This window comes from Chelonoidis abingdonii, chromosome 15 (assembly GCF_003597395.2).
Source record: "Chelonoidis abingdonii isolate Lonesome George chromosome 15, CheloAbing_2.0, whole genome shotgun sequence".
Lineage (NCBI taxonomy): Eukaryota > Metazoa > Chordata > Testudines > Testudinidae > Chelonoidis > Chelonoidis abingdonii.
In genome coordinates, this window is record NC_133783.1 from 32,602,683 (window position 1) to 32,626,054 (window position 23,372).

The 23,372-nt window shown below is 43.4% G+C and overlaps 1 protein-coding gene across 5 annotated transcripts in view; it reads left to right on the plus strand.

The window, feature by feature from the left end:
* The window catches only part of PCGF5 (polycomb group ring finger 5), a 95,918-nt gene that overhangs the window by 19,500 nt on the left and 53,046 nt on the right, over nt 1-23,372 (plus strand). For 2 of the 5 annotated variants that reach the window (XM_032768782.2, XM_075072690.1), the window contains exons 3-4: nt 17,180-17,480; nt 23,156-23,252. In XM_032768782.2, the coding sequence (XP_032624673.1) occupies nt 17,369-17,480; nt 23,156-23,252 (209 nt within the window). In that variant the 5' untranslated portion in view covers nt 17,180-17,368. Of the gene's footprint in view, nt 1-16,439; nt 16,610-17,179; nt 17,481-23,155; nt 23,253-23,372 lie in introns of those variants that run through there. The other 3 variants (XM_032768781.2, XM_032768784.2, XM_032768783.2) reach the window with 3 other exon arrangements.

A 23,372-nucleotide genomic window follows, 5' to 3' on the forward strand; every position in this document is an offset into this window, starting at 1 on the left:
GGGTGTTCTGCTGGTCGCCGGTCCTGCGGCTCCGGTGGACCTCCCACAGGCGTGCCTGAAGAGGGTCCGCTGGTCCGATCTGCGGGAAGTCCACTGGAGCGGCAGGACCAGTGGACCCTCCGCAGGCATGCCGCCGAAGGCTGCCTGCCTGCCACCCTCCTGGCAACCGGCGGAGCGCCCCCTGTGGCATGCCGCCCCAAGCACGTGCTTGGCGTGCTGGGGCATGAAACTGCCCCTGGTTTGCATAAATCTATCTGTTTACCATTGTTTTAATTTATCGCAGAACATTTTCTTTGTTGGTTAAAAATACAAAATGAGACAATATTTCTGCTTCAGCCATTGTTTGTTATTAAAAACATTGTTTGGAAATAAGCAGGCTAATGCATTTTTATTTCCTTTTTAATAATGCATGTTTAGCTATGAAACAATCTATCAGTACTGCATGCATAGTACCCAATAACTGGATCATCACACCACTGACATAAATAGATTAATTACATCGTAGAGGCGTAAAAATAACTAGTATCTGGAAGTTGTAGAGGCTGTGTATGGAATTAGACTGTGTAAACAGCCTTGCTCATGTTCATTATGTGTTTATGTTAAGAAAGAAAAATAGTGTTGAGTTTGCAGTCTATGGGCTTGATTCTGCACTGTCTTGCACCTAGTGTGCAAAGTGAATGTAAAATGCTACTAAATCAAAATGATGGTGTTCAGTTCCATTTTGCACAGGTATAAATGACTGCACAAGGTGCAAGGCACTGGAGAATCAGGGTCTTTGTCTTCAACTGTAGCAGTTTCTCAGGGCTGTTTTCCTTGCCTTCTTCTGAGATCAGAGAGAGATTTGGGATTTGACTTTAAATAATTAAAACTTCTGTTCTAAAAGTGACAATGAATAATCTCTGAAAATAATCAAGGATTGAGTGTTTCACCTGATTATTTGTGAAATCTGGGACATTCAGGTGCAGTATTTTCTAGTGATGCAGAGGTTGTCTAGTTTAGGTCTGGAGCTAAATGAATTTAGAGAGGAAGAATGGTATTTTGCTAAAGGTACTGGACTGGGATTCAAGAGCTGGGTTTCATTCCTAGAGTAGTATAATCCCTCATAACGCCTGGTAGAAAATTCTGATGCCCTTGTGGGAATTACTTAACCCCTTTTCATAGATGGGTATAGAAATATTAATAAAATTTCCCTTTCCCACACTTCCCTGTCTAATCTATTTAGTTTGAAAGCTCATCGGGGCAAGGACTGTCTCTTAGTTGGCTTGGGGACCTAGCTCAGATGGAGCCTCCATACACTATTTTTAATACACATAACAATTAATAATCTGGAGCCTGTTCCTTCTCCCACTGAAGTCAGACTTTCTAGCTTTCCTCTGGGTAACTTTTTCCCTTTTTACAGAAAAGGAAACAAAGATTTGCTTCAAGCTACATGCATATGGTCAAGTTCATACAGTTTTAAAAACTAATTTTTTTGTATGCAACATCAGTGACCTCTTGGTTGAGTCATAACAACTTTATTAAATAGTGTAGCATTATAGTACGAAAACTATTCCTTTTTTCCACAAATTTTTTAGGATTGTACAGATAATGTCTAGTAGTGTCCCAAACCCTGTGGTTTTCCATTCAGGAGTTTATTAGTGTAAGACTAGGTTGTGTACCATGCTGCCGACCCATATCACAAGTAGCACAGATGGGAGAGCAGTCCCCACAGGGTCTCTACACTCCCTACACATGTGGGCAGGAAGAGGGCGGATTGCCAGTGCCAACTGTCTCCACCCAAATATGTGCAGGCCAGGCCAGCTGCACCATTGTAACAGGAGACATATGCCACAGCAGCAGTTACAGGCTGGAGCAGGTTTACATCCACCCTTGTGGAGCAGGAGGAAATCATGAGGCAAATGATTACTCTGAGTGTCATAATCTGCTTCCTGTTCTGCTCCTGAGACATGTTACATGCTGACCACTATATAGGGATTGTGGCAAAGGCACAATTGACCCCTTAGGATATGTCTATGCTGCAGCTGGAAGCAACCTCCCAGCCCAGGTAGACAGACATGCACTAGCAGGGCTCAAGCTAGCAGGCTAAAAATAGCAGTGTGGATGTAATGGATCAGGCAGCAGCTTGAGTTCTTAAACCCACCTAGCCCCCTGGGCAGGGCTGACGCTTCCACTAGGTGACCCTAGGCAGTTGCCTAGGGCGGCAGGATTTGGGGGAGCGGCATTTTGCCGCCCTCCGTGGAAATTCAGTGGCGGGGGTCCTTCTGCTCCGGGTCTTTGGCGGAAATTCAGCAGCGGCTCCTTCTCTTGCTCCGGGACCCGCTGCCAAAGTGCCCTGAAGACATGGAGTGGAAGGACCCCCACTGCCAAATGCTCAGAGGAGGAGTGCTGCCACCTACGGCGGCAAAAACCATGGCACTGCTCCTGCCCCTGGGTCTGAGCTCGGGTAGCTAGCCTGAGTTTCCCCCAGAGCCAGAGTGTTCACACACTTATTTTTAGTGTACTTGTGCAAGTCCGTCTGCCTGCCTGGGCTGGGAGGCTTACTCCAGGCTGTGGGGTAGACATACCTTTAATTTCATGTTACCAATCCAGCCATTGCCATAGGCTTCCTTCTTCTGTTTAATAGTTTGATTCAATCTCATGAGACCATTGCGATTAAGAGGCCCAGTAGCTTTCTACACCTACCCTCTGTCTGCTCCAATCCTTTTGTGTACCTGTCTTCTGTTCCCCTGAAGACTTTTTTTTGTTCTAGCATCCAGGTCCTGTCAAACTTTGTCTGTGGTTCCTTGTTCCACTCTACCGTTTTATTTCTAGTTCTTTGTATTAACAGTGCTTGGTACAAATGTTCAGGGTTGCATATAAATAAAATATTGATTATATGTATTTTTTCTGATGCCTATAGTGCTTCAATTAATTTACCCCGTCTACCACATATAATAGTTGTATTACGAGTTAGACAACTTACAAGCCTCTTCATTCTCCATTTGCTTTTTAAACTAAGTATTTCAGCAGATTTAATGTTAGCTAAGCACTTACTCTGGTTCCTTCTATTCCCCCCCCCTTCTATTTCAACGCAGCAGATCAATATTTTTCTATCCCTTAAAAATTGGTAATATTTTAATGAGTTGTCATTATCATCTTTACAAAACTCTTGGGGCCAGATTATGGCCTTCTGCAAAAGAACCTGTGAGAGAGAGCCTGGTGGTACCACTTGAGGACTCTTCTTCTACCGGAGAACCAGGCTTTGACCTCTTAGCATTTTTCCCTAGCTAAAGAAGCAAGTGGTTCTACCCTCTATCCTGCAGAAAGCTCCAGAATAGACACAGGGCCATCTCTACAGAGGCCCCAGCTCCTATGCCAGGTCTGTGGCTTCCCGACAATATGGCTCTGTTGGGCAAGGGACTCCCATATGGTTAGCTGATTTTGGGACATTCATGAAGGGGGGGCTTCACAGCATTGAGGGGGGGCAAAAAGAGTCTGGGTCTGTTACCTATTGCACAAATTCCCCAAAGAACTTGTTAGGGGACAGTGGACGTCCCTGACCACAGATGCAGTCTCCCTCAGACATCACCTCCCCTCACACAGGCCCTGGACCCACAGAGAGCTTGCAGTCCCTTCACACTTGTATCTCCCAGTAATATCAGTGAGTTCCACATGAAGATAGCTTGAAAAAACTTGTGTGACAATCAGGGTCCAGACACCCCCAGGGCAGAACTGAAGGTTTAACCCCAATCCAACTGACTGTGCTGATTGTACTATAAAATATGCAAGTAAAGTCTTTAATGAAAGCTGTAATGCATTGAACTTCATAGTCATTATGATATATATATGTACACAGTTATGGTTAAGACTGTGTCCATAGTAATTGTGCAATTTCAGCATCACCTCACAACTGGGAAGTGAGGCAGTCAGGCAAAGAAGGGCGGCCTCCCCAATTAGATATTAGGATTGCCAGCCCTCCCGATTTTGTGAGGAATTTTCCAGATTCACGCCCTATCTCCTGGAGGCTACTGAAGCCAAAGCAGGAGATTTTAGGTGCTCAAAGTATGGTGGCGCAGCGGGGCTAAGGCAGGCTCCCTGCCTGCCCTGGCCCCGCACCACTCCCAGAAGTGGCTGGCATGTCCCTGCAGCCCCTGGGCCTGGAACTGTGGTCAATGGGAGCTGCGGGGGTGGCACTTGTGGGTGTGGGCAGCGTGCGGAGTCCCCTCCTCCCCCGCCCCCCCCCCGAAGGGATCACAAGGATGTGCCAGATGCTTCTGGTAGTGGTGCGGGGCCAGGGCAGGCAGGGAGCTTGCCTTAGTCCCGCTGTGCCGCTGTCTAGGACCCACCCAAGGTAAGCACCTCCCAGCCAGAGCCTACACCCCGCACCCACTCCTGCACCCCTACCCCAGCCAGGAGCCTCCTGAGGGAAAGGGAGGGCTAGAGGCAGTGCAAGGACGTTTGGGTTTGTGTGATTAGACCAGAGTGGGCAAACTTTTTTGGCCTGAAGGCCACATAGGGGTTGCGAAACTGTACGGAGGGCAGAGCAGGGAAGGCTGTGCCTCCCCAAACATCCTGGCCCCTGTCCCCCATCCAACCTCTCCCACTTCCTGCCCCCCTCAGAACTCCCAACCCCCCCTGCTCCTTGTCCCCTGACTGCCCTCTCTCAGGACCTCCTGCTCCCAGTCCCCTGACTGCTCTGACCCCTATCCACACACCCACCCCCGACAGGCCCCCTGGGACTCCCACGCTTATCTACCCCCCCCATCCCTGACCGCCCCTCAGAACCTCCACCCTATCCAACTACCCACTGCTTCCTGTCCTCTGACTGCCCCCCGGCCCCCTTACCATGCCGCTCAGAGCAGCATGTCTGGCAACTGCGCCACCTGCCTGGAGCCAGACGTGCTGCCGCGCTGCTCGGCAGGAGCGCACAACCCCGCCACCCAGAGCGTTGCCTGCATGGTGGCGTGGCTGTGGGGGAAGGGCCGGGGGCTAATTTCCCCAGCAGGGCTGCCCAGTGGATTCAGGGGGCCTGGAGCAAAGCAATTTTGGGGGCCCCTTCCATAAAAAAAAATTGCAATACTATAGAATACTATATTCTTGTGGGGGCCCCTGTGGGGCCTGTGGCAAATTGCCCAACTTGCCCCCCCCCCCACCCGGGCAGCCCTGTTCCCTGGCCAGGAGCTCAAGGACCAGGCAGGACAGTCCCGTGGGCCAGATGTGGCCCGCAGGCCGTAGCTTGCCCACCTCCGGATTAGACAGTTGGCAGCCCTAGATGAGACTGGCTTGAAGCCATCGTCCAGGTCAGGAAAAAACTCTGAGGAACCATCAAGGCAAATGAGAACAGCTTGAAACTGAAAAGAAAACCCCAGTCTTTGAAAACTAAGAAAGGAAAGTGTTTTCCTCGCTTTTAATATCTATAGTGGCTGAGGGGAAAAACCTGACAATCTTTAAAATGGAGGGGGAAGGAACTGAAGATATTTAGAACTTAAGGCACCGTCTTGGAGGTAGGAGGCTGTATGTCAACACTGGATTCCCCTAGGGATAGGGGTACACTGAGAAACTGTTCAAAGGCAATAGGTAACTTGTATTAGAAAAGGAATTTTATCTAGTATAGAAGCGGAAAGCCTGATATTGCATTTTTAAGTTTAGTTTCTGTGTAACTTGTGTGTTTGCTTTCCTTATTACTTCATCTTTGAATCTGTGGCTTTTCTGTTAAATAAACCTTTAGTTTATTTTTATCTCAAACAGATCTCTGTTGTGTAAACTGTGTGGAGTGTATACGCCAAAGTGAGCTGATAAATGGAGGCTGGTTTTACACCTTCTGGGGTGACAAACCAGAAGGGAAAAGTCTGAGTGTGTGGTATTTAAGCACTTGAAGGATGGGTTTGGGGAGTCTTGGAACTGAAAGGACTGTTGGCATCATTCTTCAAAGAGTAACTAGGCTGGTGGAAGCCAGGGTCAGACTGTGTTTGTGGGCTGGCTGCTTGTGTCGGGGACCTGCAGCAAAGCTGCACAGCATAAAGGCCCCCAAGGTTACAGGGCAAGTGGTGACAGAACACCTTACTGGTCTGGGTGATCCTTAAAATGTACATTTGAGTCCCAGATATGTAGCCCCTTTGGGATTGCACTGTTATTTCTACTAGTAGTAATCATATACTGGGCCAGTAGAGTGCATTTATGTTGAGCATAGGCTGCAGGGTACTGCACTCAAAAAATGACAGATATCCCAGCTCTTCATTAAAATTACTGCACCCTGCCTTTTGGTAACATGATTTCTAAACAAAGATGGTTTTCAGGCTTGGACACCTCTGGCATTCAGCAGCATTGTTGTTCTTGTGTGTTAAATTCCTCTGGACCAGAACAGATTTATTGGTGCTCACAATTTTTATTTGTAAGTAAAGTAGCAGTACATGAGAAGAAAATAGGAGGTGTCTGAAACTACATCTAGGAACTTTAAGGCCTATTTTTGAGTAGTACCAAGCACCCACAATTCCAACTGAATTAAATGGGAATGTTGGGTGCTGAGCACCTCAAATTCAGGGCATATGGTCATAGAACCATAGAAAAGTAGGGCTGGAAGGGACCTCAAGGTCATCTAGTTCACCCTCCTGGGTGGCAGGAGCTATAGAAATAATAGATCTAACAGGATCACCTGTGAAAGATGGATAGACATCTAGTAAGCTAGACATTCAACTTAGGTAAATGTCTAGTTTATTACTGAACATTTCCAAAGTGAATTGTTTAAAAAGGACTTGTTTTGTCAGCTGAATATAAGCTTCTCTTATGTTTAGACTTAAACCTTCTATTAATTAAGGAAGTAAAGAATGCCTTTAGTTTTTCCATTAATAGCTTTCATATACAGGTACCTAGACTTTTGATGATGTTTTTTGTTCTGTTTTACTGCTCCAGCTCCTAATAAAAGAAAACTGAAAACAGGCATAATTTTCAAAAATGGCCACACTAGGCACAGGTGATAAATACTAAGAGAAATCAGATAATTTTATATAGACTGATCCTCTACTCACATGCTTAAAGTTAAGCTCATGCTTATGTGTTTTGCTGGCTCAAGCTCATAACAAGAGGGACTAAGAGATACAATTACTTTTCAAATTGCCAGCACTATTATGATGGGTCTTGCACTTTCTCTTCTTTGCAGGGGGTTCAGGGCATCATTTCTTGCCCCTGAATTGGAATATTAATTGCCCCACTAGTGTCCTTCAGGAGGAAAGTGGAGAGGGAGGAACCTGGGCCCACCCTCTACTCCAGATCCCAGCCCAGGGGCCCTGAGGATAGTGGTGAACCACTTGAACTGGCAGTTCCTTCCCCTGGGCTACTTCCCTCTCCTGCCCTTCAGCTGGTGGGGGCTTCCTGCCCTCCCTCTGCACAAGCCAGGTGTCCCTTTACCTAGGGTCTTAGACTTCTTAGCCCACTACAGCACTGCTCTCTGCTCAACTCCCACATGGTCTGATTGAAGCAGGGGTTTTTATCATGACTGACAGCAAGTGCTCTAATTGGCTTCAGGTGCTCTAGTTAATTGATAGCAAACTTTCTTCCCCTTACAGAGAATAAGGCTCCCTTCTAACACTCTCCTGCTGCCCTCTGGCCATGCTGTATCACAGACCTCAGAGTTATATTTCATATTTCTAGTTTCAGATAGAAGAATGATACAGTATATAAACTGGATGCCCATACTCAGTGGATTGTAAGCTTTGTAAGGATACCTTCCAAGAGATCTTTTGCATGAAGCATATTCCAGTTACATTATATTCTCACATATTAGCATATTTTCATAAAATCATATGGAGTGCAACGTCACAACAAGTTCTACCAGGGTGCCATTTTCCACATGACTGGCCCTGTCTTAACCCCTTATGCTTAACAATCTGTTCCACCTTGTACTTAGCTAAGACTCTCTGCTTATCTTTTCGAGACCTGAAGAAGAGCTCTGGGTAGCTCAAAAGCTTGTCTCTTCCACCAATCAAAGTTCATCTAATAAAAGAAATTACCTCACCCTCCTTGTCTCAGTGTCAAATAGAAAACCTTAATGTGATTTACTTTGTGATCGACATCTACTCCTGGCATTGCTGGAGTCCTGTGGTACACCAGTCCTCTCCAAATGTCTGATATATGCTCTGATTATCACAAGCTTGGAGCCAGTACTTCAGGCACTCCAAGCATTAGGCACTATGCCCTAGATCTGTGATGGGCAAACTACAGCCCATGGGCCAGATTCAACCTGCCAGCCATTTTAATCCAGCCTTCAAGCTCCTGCTGGAGAATGGGGTCTGGGGCTTGCCCTGCTCCAGCCAGGGAGAAGAGTCAGGGGCTGCTCCACACAGCTTCCAAAAGCAGTGGCATGGCCTCCCTCTGGTGCTTCAGCCAGGGAGCAGGGTCGGGAAGCAGCAGCATGCCCCTCCTCCGGCTCCTACATGTAGGGGTAGCCAGGGCTCTCCGCTCTGCACACTGCCCCCGCCCCAAGCACCACCCCTGCAGCTCCCATTGGCCAGGAGCTGCAGCCAGTGGGATCTGTGGGGGCAGTGCCTGTTGACAGGGCAGCATGCAGACCGCCTGGCCGTGCCTCCGTGTAGGAGCTGGAGAAGGGCATGCTGGTTCTTCTGGGATCTTGAGGTAAGCTCCCACCCCAAGTCTGCATCCCTGAGCCTCCTCCTGTGCCCCAGCCCTCATCCCCCTCCTGCCCTCTGAACCCTTTGGTTCCCAGCCTGGAGCACGCTCCTGCACCCCAAACTCCGCATCCCCAGCCCTACCCCAGAGCCTTCACTCCCTTTCGCACCCCAACCCCAATTCTGTGAGCATTCGTGGCCTGCCATACAATTTCTATTCCCAGATGTGGCTCTCTGGCCAAAAAGTTTGCCCACCTCTGCCCTAGATTTTTAAGTATCTAGGCATCACTGTGCGCAGTGTTGCAATGCCAAACTAATATAGGAGCAACAGAGAGTCCTGTGGCACCTTTAAGACTAACAGATGTATTGGAGCATAAGCTTTCGTGGGTGAATACCCACTTTGTCATGGCCCGTTATGCGTCTGACAAAGTGAGTATTCACCCATGAAAGCCTACATCTCAGTTTCGAAAAGACTTCTAAGTACCTAAATTCCCTTTGAAATTGAGTGCAGCAACACTACGTACCTTGAAAAGGCTGAGCCTATGGCTCTAACATCTGGTATCTCCCAGTGTACACTCCACTACTTGCCTCCCACACCACTGTCCTCAGGGCCCCCAGAGATCCTACCTCTGTGACCCACTCCTCACCAACTGCCCTTCCAGTCACTCCGAAAATTCTTCTGAGTAGGAAGAAAAGAATAGAACCAAATTCACCCTAAAGGGATTCATCACACTGCCCTCTGCTGACATAACACTGCTCAGCTGATTCATCCTATCTCGTCTTTGCAGAGGATAGTATACGTCCCGCTGTTGCTTCAAGATAACACTTAAATAGAATGTAGAAACAATCCTACTTTGGGAGGGGATGGGTTAATGATCTAATAAGGTATTTTCTATTTCTGAGCTGAATGTTTCAGACAAGTCTGATAGTGTAGTAATTTTATTTGGATCCATATGTACACTTTAATATCTATGTTTGAAGGCCTGAATAGTGCCCTCCTTTGACTGCAAATAATTCAGGTATTTGTATCCTATAATTCAAATAGGATAACTGTCAGGGTGCCATATAAATGTATAAAGAGTATGTTTTTGACCAATGAAAAGGAATAGGAGTCCTTTTTATGATAAAACCTTGTCGTCCTCTCAAAAACATTTATTTGCCAAAGTATCACCATATTCAGGGTAGCACTTTAGATTTCACTATGCATTCATAGCATACAAAATAAGAGTGAGCATGTGAGAGAAATTCCACCCTCTAATGAACTGAGTTAAGTAACTGCTAGTACTTGTCAACAGATAGGCACCTTGTATAGAGCTAAATTAAATTTAAATTAAAGCTCAATGGTGATGTGAAAGGATTCCCATACCAAAGCCCTTTTGGTGACAATTTCTCGGGAGTATGAGGAAGAAGGAAATATTTGGTCTATTCCCACACTTTTCCATCAAATCAGAGATAGAAAAGCCCCAAATGAAAGATAAAGTCTTTGATAGTATAAATTTGAATAAAATAAAATTATTTTTAGTTATAGTAGTTAATGCAACCGTTCCCTTGGAAAGTAAAGAAATGATAATGTATGATCCCAAGATAATGACAACAAAAGCTGTTAGTTTATTTATATTTAGGAAAAAATATTGTAACCATAATTCGGGAACCTAGCATCAGAAACAGAAGTAAAGTACGTGCTAGATGAGGTTATATTTAGCATATTTTAATTTTCTTCTGTGAAAAGATGCAGGAATTTTTAAATCTTGAATATTTGTTTTAAAGTTAGTACTGTCACCACAGAACAATAATTATTTCCTAATTATTACTTCCTGGCCAATGGTTCTATTTCTGATGGAAGTAAGTACAGTGACTCCTCTTAAACAGGATTCTGACCGCTCAGACAAAACACAGTTTTCCGAACATAATTCTTTAGATGGGAAACAATTTTCCCAATCCAGATGTGTCCCAGGATCTTTTCTGCCTACCCAGTTAATCCAAATCTCTCTTGGAATAACTGAGTGCTTGATTACAATGGATATTATGTAAGCGGGGAAACAAAACACGTTAGCTTTTGACCAATTAATGTTTAAACTGTATCTCAAAGTGATAATCAGAAAAACCGGGGCTTCAGTCCTGGAACTGGAGCTGCATGGATAGATGCTTATACTTACTGAAGCCAGTAGGGCTCCATTGTCTCAGGGCCTACCTACATGGATCTGCTTGGAGGATCAGGGTCTTAGTTTGATTATAAAATGCTAGTGTAACCTGACTATTGATCCAATGCTTATTTTCTGTTTCCTGACGTACAGCAGAAAACTTAAATGTCAATATTTGATGTCAGTTCTTGAAAGTGTTACAGCTTCATTAATGATCAAAATTCACATGTTGCATTATTCACTCCTCTGTTATTTATGACCTGGCCACTCAGTTAGAAAGATATTTATTTTCTGTAGAATGCAAGGAATTACTGTACATCATATATGTCAGAGTACTGCAACAGTTTAATAGGAAATGCAACAAATTAACCCTCAACTTTAAAACTTTTTAGGATACATTCTATATTTTCCACATGTTAGACTGCTTTCCATAGTAGTAATGGCAGTATCTAGCTAAAACCATAGTACATTACAGGACAAATTTTTGTTTTCACCATCTATGGAAAAAAGAGCAAGCCAATCAGAAGCAAAATCAGGTGTTCAAAGAATATGAAAAAGTTTGGGCAGCTTTAGTTTCCTCATTAGCATTTGAGGGATGTAGTTATCTCCTCTGTACTTGACGCCATGGATATATGGTATATATTTAAAAGCACTAATGTAATTTATTATTCTTGATTATGCTATTTTTTCTTATAATGCAAAAATAATCACTCGACACCAAAATATTAAATCCTGATCGCTTTTCCTTATAAAATGATATTTTAAAAGACTTAGCTTATGAATCATAGTCATAGAAGTGTAGGACTGGAAGGGATCTCGAGAGGTCTTCTAGTCCAGTCCCCTGCAGTCAAGGCAGGACCAAGTATTAAAGACCATCCCTGAGAGGTGTTTGTCTAATCTGCTCTTAAAAACCTCCAGTGATGGAGATTCCACAACATCTATAGGCAGTTTATTCCAGCGCTTAACTTTCCTGACAGTTAGGAAGTTTTTCCTAATGTCCAACCTAAACCTCCTTTGTGGCCATTTAAGCCCATTGCTTCTCATCCTGTCCTCAGATGAACAAGAACAATTTTTCTCTCTCCTCTTTATTAACAACCTTTTCTGTACTTGAAAACTGCTATCATGTCCCCCCTTAGTCTTTTCTTCTCCAGATGAAACAAACCCCATTTTTTTCATCTTTCTTCATAGGCCATGTTTTCTACACCTTTAATCATTTTTTGTTGCTCTTCTATGGACTTTCTCCAATTTGTCCACATCTTTCCCGAAATGTGGTGTCCGCAACTGGACACAATAGTTCAGTTGATGCCTTATCAACACAGGATAGAACAGAAGAATTACTTCTCATACCTTGCTTGCAACACTTCGGCTAATACATCCCAGGATGCTGTTTGCTTTTTTTACAACAGTGTTACATTATTTACAGTATTTAGCTTGTGATCCACTATGATCCCCAGCTCCTTTTGTGCAGGACTCCTTCCTAGGCAGTAATTTCTCATTTTGTATGTGTGGAATTGATTCTTCCTTTCTAAGTGGAGTACTTTGCATTTGTTGTTACTGAATTTCATGAGTGTCTAAACCAGTCACATCTGTGTGAGTAGTTAGCACAGTTTGGCTCTAAAATATGGTTTGAGCTAGACATCATTACAACAGTATCATTCCAGCTTTATAGTTATGCTTTAATGGAATGTTGTGCATCAATTACTCCTTGAAATTGAGTCTGGTGGATAAACAAATATACTTAGAAAAGACCTTTTAACAAGCAATACTCCTGGGGAAATTCTGTGCCACTGCGCAATGCAGAATTTTGCAGAAATTAATGTTGTGTGCGCAGAATTTCCTTTCCCCCACAGAAACTGGCTGCAGTACTGCTGGCCACCACTAGGGGCCACTGGACCCAGTAAAGCCCAGGTTGCACATAGAAGACACTGCTAGGGGGAGGGGAAGGGAGCTGGAGGGTTTCTCAGCAGCGGCAGTTCCCAGCACGCCCTGAGGGAAGGAGACAGCATGCAGGAAATTCCATGCAAGCCTGGGACCGGGCATCAGGCTGTTTCTCCCTCTGGATCCCTGGATTGTGAGGGTAGGGGGCAAGTGTCTGGGCTGGGAGGGCATGGCTGGGCTTTGGTGGGTAGAGGGTGAGTATCTGGGCAAGGAGGGGCATGGCTGGGCTCTGGGGGTGTGTGCTGGTATCTGGGCAGGGGGCCCTGCAGCTTGGCTGTGGGGGGAAAGGAGTGTGGGTATCTGGGCTGGGGCAGGAGGGGTTGTGGGTGTCTGGCTCCCTGCTGGGCTCAGGGGTGGTGAGGGAAGGAGGCAGAGAAACAGGAACTGGGTTGTCATAAGGGTTTCTTTAATTCTCTACTCCTGGGGGAAAATTTTGTTTGTCTGTACTGTTACAGACGTACTTGCTGATAGGTGTTTTGAAATAAATTACCAAATTAATTGAAATGGATATGATTATGCAGTGTTATTTTGACAAAATTTGCAGAATTTTAAAATATTGTCTGCAGAATTTTTAATTTTTGGTGCAGAATTCCCACAGGAGTAAAGCAAGAGATTTTTTAAACCAAATAAATTTTTGAAGTCCCCAAAATTAGGATCCAGACAGAATTTCTCTTAAAACAACCCTCCCAGCCTCAATTATTTTGAAATGGCCAAGAGAACGTCAGCAGCTGCTTATTTTACACCCAGAGAGGTTTAATATTGCCCTCTGATGCTTATAGACTTTATTTCATGTTCAGTAGGGCCACCCAAGTGATGATTCTGAAAAAAATCAACTTCTGACCATTGACAAAACTTAATCACAAATGGAAATACTCTGTTTGCCAAATAAAAGATTGATTGATATGAAAAAGGACTTACGTTTAGTATTATAGGAATAAGTTTAAGATCATTATGATTTTAAAAAGAGTAACAATTCAATGTTATTTTTTTTAAAAATACTCCATTCAGACATCTGCACCCTTTTCAGCTTTCAATTTCAAATAGCTGAACTTCCCTGTATCTTAATAATTTTGGTTTTAATTATATTTCACAAGTGTTACTTGACTTTAATTATATTGTAGTTTGTAAAAATTACTGATTTCCTCTTCCTTCCTCCCCCACATTTTGCTAATCTGAGTCAATGCCTGTCTGCTGTGTGTAAAGAAGGAACAGCTTTAGAAACCTGGGTCTTAAAATCCTCTTTTATACATACCTTGTGGTAAAAGTCATTTAAATTATGGGAAACAAATGTTTTTTTCATTAACTTGCAGTGTTTTATTAACTGAAACTTTTGAAAGTACACCTCTACCTCGATATAACACAACCTGATATAACACGAATTCAGATATAATGCGGTAAAGCAGTGCTCGGTGGATCAAAGCAAGTTCAATATAATGCGATTTCACCTATAACACAGTAAGATTTTTTGGCTCCTGAGGACAGCCTTATATCGAGGTAGAGGTGTACTTGGGACTTTATTTCACTGTTTCCTTATACTTCTTTTAAACAATTTTGTCATATAACAAATATTTTCTTACATTGCATGTTTTCCTTCTTACAAGGTGGTATTTTCTAATCTTAGGCCTTGGCTACATTGGCACTTTACAGTGCTGCAACTTTTGCGCTCAGGGGTGTGAAAAAACACCCCCGAGTGCTGCAAGATACAGCGCTGTAAAGCGTCAGTGTAATCAGGGCGGCAGCGCTGGGAGCGCGGCTCCCAGCGCTGCACGCTACTCCCGTAAGGGATGTGGTTTATGTGCAGCACTGGGAGAGCTCTCTCCCAGCACTGCCGCTCTGACTACACTCACAGTTCAAAGCGCTGCTACGGCAGCGCTTTGAAATTTCTAGTGTAGCTAAGCCCTTAGTAAAACTTGCCAGAGTGTGTAGTATGACAAACAGTGGGAACAGTACAAGGCCAAAACCAACAAAATGTAACTTTTGTTATATGATAGTTTGCTAGAAGCTGGGAATGGGTGACAGGGGATAACTTAATGATCACCAGTTCTGTTCATTCCTTCTGAAACACCTGGTATTGGCCACTTTCAGAAGACAGGATACTGGACTAGATAGACCTTGGTCTGACTCAGTATGGCCATTCTTATGTTCTTAATACATGCTGGGTTTTTTTGTTTGTTTGTTTTTACTGCTAAGTTAAAATTGATTATAGTTCAGCAAACTTTCATTTATATTGCAAAGTCTTCTCATAAAAATGAAAACTTTAAAAAATTTCCAATACTTTTATTGTACCATAACTTTAATTATAAGTAAGATTTAATTTGAGCAATACTTGACCTATCCTGCACTCAGACTGAAGTAATGGGACTCCATTTGGATGTAAAGATTCCACCCATCTAGATTTGACAGCAGGATTGGGCCTTAGGAAAGCCTTCTACTGTTGCAGCATAGCTAAAATATGGAAGATGAGACTGAACTGGGCCTAGACAAAGCAAATGTTTCACAAGTGGAAAGTCACAGGCGGTAGACATGGCATGGCACAGTCACAGATTCTACAGCAAAATCACAGCATGGGAAGGACTTTGTTCTGTTTTTCTCTTTACCAAATTCCACCTAATCTGTGTCTCCCCCAACCATGCATCAGTTTTGTTTTTTTTAAATATACACCAGCAGTTCCATCCCAACAACTTTAATGGCAACCCTGTATTTATATAAATCAGGGAGCAAGACAGCAAACACCTGACAATGGGGAATGCTTTCATTCATGCTTGATTTTCATCCATGAGTAGTCTCACTAAAGGTAAGCGTGTGTGTAGTTATTTTCTGGATCTGAGCCTAATTTATTTCAGTATTTTACTGATAGTAACTGTGCTCTCTCCCTAAATGCCCAACAGTATATAAAAAGGATAAAAGTTTTGAAAATTCATTTGTTTCAGCTGTCCAAAAATTAGATACACACTATAATAAGAACAAAATTCAGTATTAAAAAAAACCCACCACCTTGAGAGGTGTGATTTAAGTCCCCTCAGAGTGATTTTTATAAAAACTGTGACAGAAAGAGAAAAGTTGCTGAGTACAAATGCAGGGCGGGGGGCTGACTATCTTGTGCCAATTACTGCTCTCCTCATCTAATGCCGCCCAACACAAACTGCTCCCAACTTCAGAGCCATCAAGCCTCTTCACCCCCATCTCCTCCACACTCATCTGCCCTCCCCAGCTCCACTGCCACACCTCCTCTCCCAAACCATCTGCCCTCTCCAGCCCCCCCCTCTCCATCCACACCCATCTGCCAGCCACATTGCAACTTCCCAGCCATCTACCCTCTCCAGTTCTGCTACCACCCAGCCTCTCCCCAGTCATCTGCCTTCTTCATCCCCACTTCCCTTGCCGTCCCCAGCCCCACTCCTACCAGCCTCCCCTCCTCTCCATCCACACCCATCTGCCAGCCCCACTGCAACTTCCCAGCCATCTACCCTCTCCAGTTCCGGTACCACCCCAGCCATCTACACTCCCCAGCCCCACTTCCCTTCCTCTCCCCATCTATCTGCCCTCTCCAGCCCCACTTCCCCACCTCTCCCCAGCCTGCTGCCCACTACCTACTGTCCCCAACTCCCCCAGAGGCTCCCCCCAGCGCCCCGCTCCAGCGGCGGGTCCCTGGGGCTATTGGGAGCGGCAGCCCCGGGCCCCGCGGGGAGACGCCGCGCCCTGCCCCGAGAGGCCGCCTGGGCTGTGGCGCAGGAGGGCTCGGCGTGGGAGCAGCGCCTGCGCGCCTGTCCCGCCTGCTCTCGCTCTGGCCCAGCGCTGGGACCGGCCGCGGCAGCCCGGCGGGAAGGAGGGCGGGCTTGAAGGGGCGGGAGGCGCACGCTGTTTCCCTTTCTCTTTCGCTGGGCAGCGCGGCTGGGGCTGCTGCCGGCCAGAGGCCGACAGGCGCCGCAGGTACCGCTCGGGGGGCTGGGGCAGACACGGGGCAGGAGGCGCCGCAGGTGCATGGGGGGAGGGACAGGAGTTTTCCAAGAGGGAGGGAGCGCCACAGCACAGCCCTGAGTCTGGGCCGTGGTGCCCCGGCCTGCCCAGCGCTCGGGGAGACCCCTCCCTTCCCCTCAGGCCGGGGCACGGCACCAGAGCGGGGAGAGCCGCCCTCCGCCGGGACCCACTGCGAGGCCTGTTTACAGAAGGAAGAGTTCGCGCTGTGTGTGGTTCAGTGGGACGTTCCCAGGCTCCTCCAGGGTTTACTGAAAATCTCCCAGGGTCGCGGCAGCTTGAGCGAAGCCCCTGCCCCCCACTCTCCTTCTCCTCCAGCCCCGCGTGTCACCTTGCCTTGGTCACTTTGCTAGCCTCATAGTAAGCTCATGGAGCGACCAGGGGCAGGGACACTGGCTTAATTCTTGTCAGCAAAGCACGTAGTACAGATTCAGTGCTGTGGATTGCCCCATGCCAACGACTGTGATACTTGTCTGCTGGGACATCGTCATCATTACTATGCTTCTCCCTTAACATGCCTTGCAGGTATGAAAACGCCCAGCCTAGAAAAGGAGCAGGAGATATGAATGATGTCCCCGTGAGAGGTCTGGAATGTCCATCAAATGCCTGGAGAGGTGCAGTTGCACAGAGCAGCTCCTGTGAACCACATCACCTCCAGCTGTCAAACTCTCACCTCTGGCCTAAAGTGCTCAGCCAGCATCGCCTGCCCCACGAATGGCTACCCAGAGGAAGCACTTGGTGAAAGATTTCAATCCTCATATAACTTGTTACATCTGTAAAGGATATCTTATCAAGCCAACTACAGTAACTGAATGCCTCCATACCTGTAAGTAGTACTTTGCAAGGTATCCATCCTTCACGAGTAATGCTTCCTCCAGATGTAACCGCTCATTTTTTAAAAAATATATAGAATGAAAGATTGTAAAGTGTTTCAGGTTGTTCAGCTTGGATATACACTATTATAATTGAAAAATCTCGGTGTGGAGTACATTGGGCCTTAGAGTTAATTGGGGAAGAGAGAAGTCAAATATTTCAAAGGGATTTGTTATGGTCTGGCAGTATACTATACTTAAAATTACAGTATAGTGTGTCAATGTGTATTTCTAATAACATGAGCGTTATTGAACTGAATTATGGGGAGGGACTACTCTGAACTAAGCCAGGCTCTGCCAGTTGGTGAGAAATTTTCTGTGCACTGAAAATGAGTGGCTGAGGCATCTGCACAAGATCCCCTACCTTTGAGTTTCTGCACATGGAATTGACTACAGCTTTACAATGTATAGCCACCCATGTGGGGGCCACTTCTCTTGTGGAAAGTTGAGTTGCTACAACAGACTGGTGACTATCCAAGAACAGAGACTACTTTTCCCTGAGAATTCTTTGGTTTGCAGAAAAGCGCTATGGGAGATGTAGCACAGGAGGAATCTGTTGCAGTGAAGCATGTCCTGCTGATCTGTGTGCCCAAAATACCTATATTCTTCTGATAATGGAAGGCTTCCAAAACTTCTGGGGCTGTGGATTGTTTTCACTTCCCAGTTCTTTAACCCAGTCAGCCTTCAGAATTCTTCAAACCTAAATCATACTATTCTAGTCATTTAGGCTGTGATGGATCACACAGGGTGCTTCCAGAACATAAATGCTATTCCCTCAGCACAGAAGGGCTACTAATGGTGTTAGTGCTGAGACTTTTCAGGGACTCGACCTATCATTAACTAATAAAGCCAGACCCATATGATGAAGATGTTGATGAATGGCATCTCCTCAGCCTGGATTCTCTCTTTGCTTCTCTCCCTTTAGACCAGATGTACCCTATTAGCTTTTCTTGGTAGAGAAGTTGTAGATGGGGCTGCTCTGCCACTTGTAATATTTAGGTATTTGGACAATGGTCAGTGCAATATCTGTCATAAGTAATACTGGGAATTTTAAACCATCCTATGTCTTCTGAATGGTAAAGACAGGGAGAGCTCTCTGGGATATCTTAAACACAGAGTATAGTCCTTGCAGATCAAAGAGCATCCTCCTCATGTGAGCATGTAATGTCTACTGGGTGAAGTTCAGGAAGGAGGGAGTACTAGCTTTACCATGATTTAAGGATGCCAGTCTACACAGAAAAATTACCCGGGCCAGAATTTTCAAAACTGTTGTTTCTTGCATATTACATAATAATAATAATAAGATATATTATTAATTATTATATCTAGCAATGTGTCTTTGACATAAATTACAAAAACAAATCTCCCTGCTGAAACTACCAGCACCTCCTAACAGGACTGTACCCACATCAGAATTCCTAGAGAACTTCCCAACCCTCCACAAACAAATCTCAGTCCCTTTCCCCTTCCCTCCTCCAAAGCCTAAGTAAATGTGTGACTTGCAGTGTGTCCTGAAGGTCAGTAAACCCATCCAGTTTTGGAACAAGGTGAGTCCCTCAAGGAGGATACCCTACCATCAAGACCCTTCCATTTGTAAATAGAGGGAACTCCAGTTTGTGTGTCTCTGCTCCTTGTAATTGTGACAGTAAGCATGTACTACTTGAATAGGCAGATAGGCACTTAATGGAGCATGTAAGTGGAAGGTAAGTGCTTAAGCAATTTTCAGAAGGGTGATAAAGCGCGTGCAAGTCTGCAGTAGATTTTGGGGAATAGTTGGTCCTTTCATAGAATTCTACATTGTGTGTAAGTGAGTGGCTGATTAATGGTCAACTTTATTTGTGCCCTTGAACAAGTGAAGTGTTTTTTAATTGTAATTTTAAGATCTCTAACAAGGACATTGTTGGAAAAATTAGGTTATTTTTAAAGCTGGTATATAAAGAGGTAAAAGTTTAGTTTGATTAAGTAGCTGATCTGCAGAGAAACTTTTCTGTGTATTACCTGTCTTGTTACTTAGCTGTGGGTAAAGAAGAGATGAGTCAGGGCTGGAGGACCACATGCTGTGTGGATCCTCTGGTCCTTCCATATGCCCCCTCTTGTTCCAATGGAGTAGAGGCTGGAGTAGCCTCTGAGAATTGACTCCACTTTGTCTTTGAGTTTTAGGCCTGCACTCCCCTGATTTGGGCTAGATTCTGAGGGAGGTTTTGCCCTATAATGAGCACTTCTATTGAAAATTTCATCTTATGTAAGTAGAACAGTTATTCAGTGTAAAATGCAATATGTAAAATATAAGCAAATCTTGTTTCGATATGAGACTTCTACTAGTTGCAATCAGTGCTTAGATACCTTTGTGATTATCAATTAAAAGTATCTTAGAGAGGCTCTTCCTCTTGAGCTATTTTTGACATAAAGAAACTAAATAGTATGTAAATATAATTGTTTGCAGTCTTCTTGTGTTTCTAGTATACTAGTACACAGCTACAAGGGGGGGTGAGGTAATATCTTTTATTGGACCAGCTTCTATTATGAAAAGAGACAAACTTTCAAGCTTATGCAGGGCTGAAGAAGAGCTCTGTGTAAGTTCAAAAGCTTGTTTCTTTTTCCAACCAAAGTTGATCCAATAAAAGATATTACCTCACCCATCTTATCTTTGTAAATACAGTGTCAATCATATGTGTTCCTTCAGTGTTGATGTGGGTGCAGCAGCACTGACACATAACTGTTTGGCTCAGTGCAAGGATTTAAAAGTGGAAAGTGGACCATCAATATTAACAGTTATCCTATATAAAGGGAAACTAGCACACTGTATGTTAGTGAATTAAAGGTATGTTAAACTGTGCTTTTAAGCTGTAGTAAGTCACCTAGAGTGAGTTGTGAAACTTGTATAATGGTTTGCTCTAAGTATCATGGTGCAGCCAAAAATCTAGTGTATCTGACAGTTCTCTCGCTTCACTGACATGCATGGCATATGTCTCAAAATTCTGAAACCCATCTCACATTTTGTTTATTTTTTTCTCCATTGTGTTGGCTGTTGCTTTGTGTTGTACTGTAAAACAAGACAGTTAAAATTGTACCATATTTGTGTATCTCATAATGTAAGTGTAAAGGTTTTTAAAAGGTGTTAAATAAATACAGTTATCACTTAAATTCCTGCTCAGAGGTTTTTCCACCTTTCTAGAAATTTCAAAGTTATAGACCCAGGAAAATGTGCAGAGTTTTCCATATTATGAATAATAGAATAAGATCATGCCTCTGACAGATGAAAATATTGGTTGATTGAACCTATTGCTATGGAGGAATCACAAGTCCATACAAAGTTTTTGAGTGTTAGAATTCTCATTTTGAGTTCTGATTTACTGACCGATATGTAAAAGTCATATATATCTACTGGTAAACAACTCCCTAATGACAGCACAGTTGTATATAATAAAGAGCACAAGTTATTCTAGTTAACATCAATATTCATTTACAAATCAGTTTTCCTTTTTCTGATGATGATCAGTGTTTTGGGCTGGTAACATTCAATTTTAGTCAAACTGTGCCCTTTTTTTTCTTCAACTGCGGGTAGTGGAGAGGGAGTTCTTATAGTACCAAACCAAGACATCTTGACATCTGTCCTTTTTGGGGGATGAGAAGATTTTTGCTTATTCTGAGTTGCACGCAGAGGTAATTATCAGTCACTTCTATAAAACTAAATTACAAAGATCTTAACTGCAGATCTGTAAGAAGTCATTTCAACTACTTATCTGCTTCAAGTGAAACAGGTTTTTAAGTGCTTTGCTGGATCAGGGCCTTAATGTTCTTCTGTAGATTTTATAGCTCTTTTATATTTGTAGTTTTGAGTATTGATGACTTATTCCATAGTGTTTGCTAAGGTAATAGTTTGTAAATATATTCATGTGACACTAAAAATGACAGTAGTGAAGTATTCATGTTTAAGAGTTCTCGATATTAAAAAAAAAAGTTAATATAAGAGTAAACAAGACCAGAATATCAAGTTTGTTCTTCTGTTCTTGTTAAGTCCTTTGAATAATTTTTGCTCTGTAAGATAGTTTTGTGTTGTGCATGTATTTTCTTTCATACAAATGAAAATCAAGTTCAATATTTAAACAGTCAGAAGTATTAAAATATTTTTTTGTTGATTGCTATAATGAGATCTGTGTAGTGAGTCTCTGTGGTTACTGTTTGTTGCTATTCCATATTAATACTTTATACCATGCAATCCCAGATAATGAAAGTTCATTTGTGTCCTGAGGGTTGTACTGTGCCTCCTTGATGGCATCTGCCTTCTCCTCTGCACCCTGTGTGTCACAAGCCTGGAGTGCAGCAGGTGTGCCCCTGTTGCTGTACTTGCTAGCAAAAGATCCTTCTCACTTCATGAGGATTATGGGGGACCTGCAGAGCAGCCTGACTGCTAGATCCATCCATCTTTGGGAAGCCAGCCATCAGTCTCTATAATTAGGAGAGCCAGCCAATGGGACTTAAAGTTTGTGCCCCAGACTCAGAGAGACATGAATGCAGACTTTAGAACCTCATGGTCTGGCTTTCCAGATTATTAAAATGCTTGTTTTCTGAAGATTTCAGGAGTCCCTCAAAATCCCCGTATTATTAGAGTTCACTGTTTTTGTTTCAGAAGTGGTCTTAGTTCTTTGGAGAATTGTTGGAAGAAATTACAAAATAGGTTTTCAGTCCATTTATTAAAGTATTTGCAGTTCACATTTCAAATCAGGTGAAAAATAATAAACAGAAGAGAGTTACTCTGCATCCAGAACATTTTAACAAATTAATAATAGTACACGTATTACTTCTTGTCAAATTATGTTCCATTTTTTTGTCTTAATGATGCTAAAATCTGCAATTAATCATATTTGGAAGCAACCACAGTCTGATACTTTTTGATTAAAAACTATAGTAGTGTTTGGGTTAATATAAATTTGTAGGCACTTATTTTGATGTTGTTGATTCCTAATGCAGTATTCATGCTCCTCTGATGATTTTGGTTTTAAGATTCAAGTACTGAATGTTCACCAGTGTTTCTACTATCACTGTTGTTAAAGACCGTATATGTGGAGGGAAAAATGGCTCATTTCAACCCGTGGAACAATTTTTTATAATTTTCTTTTTATCTTTTTAGAAAATAGTAGATGTCAAGTTTTTCAGTCACCAGCACTGCAAGGATTTTTGCAGGAATTCTGTATCATAACTGATTGCAAACTTACCTTCATTTCAGATCCTCCAAAGTCATGGCTATCACCTGCTTTACTGAGACTCCACAGCATGCACTTTTCTCTGAATCTCTGTGCAATGTTGTGAGGAATATAAAACCATTTAAAAAATTGCATACTTTTACAAACAATAGTCTCCTAACCTGTATTTGCTCAATGTTGTAATATCTGAGCAGGTCACAGCTAGTCATAATTTTTGGAAACAAGAAACAGATAAGTTAATGGTGTATTGTAATCACTTGTGTTAAAGAATACCCCTCTTATCCCTGCTACCGGAAGCGTTCAGCATTAGTCTGTTTTTTTTTAATTGCAAGCCATATGTGAGCAATAATATTTTCTTGATCTAAAAGTTACATTGTAATAATGTATACTTTTATCTAATTATGGCATATTTTTCTTTGTTACAGTTTGTAAGACATGTATTGTTCAGCACTTTGAAGACAGCAATGACTGCCCCAGGTGTGGCAATCAGGTGCATGAGACCAATCCATTAGAAATGTTAAGGTAGGACAACATTAAACAAAATTTGACTAAATATAACAGTCTTTTTAATAACGTCATTGTTCTAAGGAAATGCCATAACTACTTCTTTTTTATTTTTAATTTATACAAATGCTGACTCCT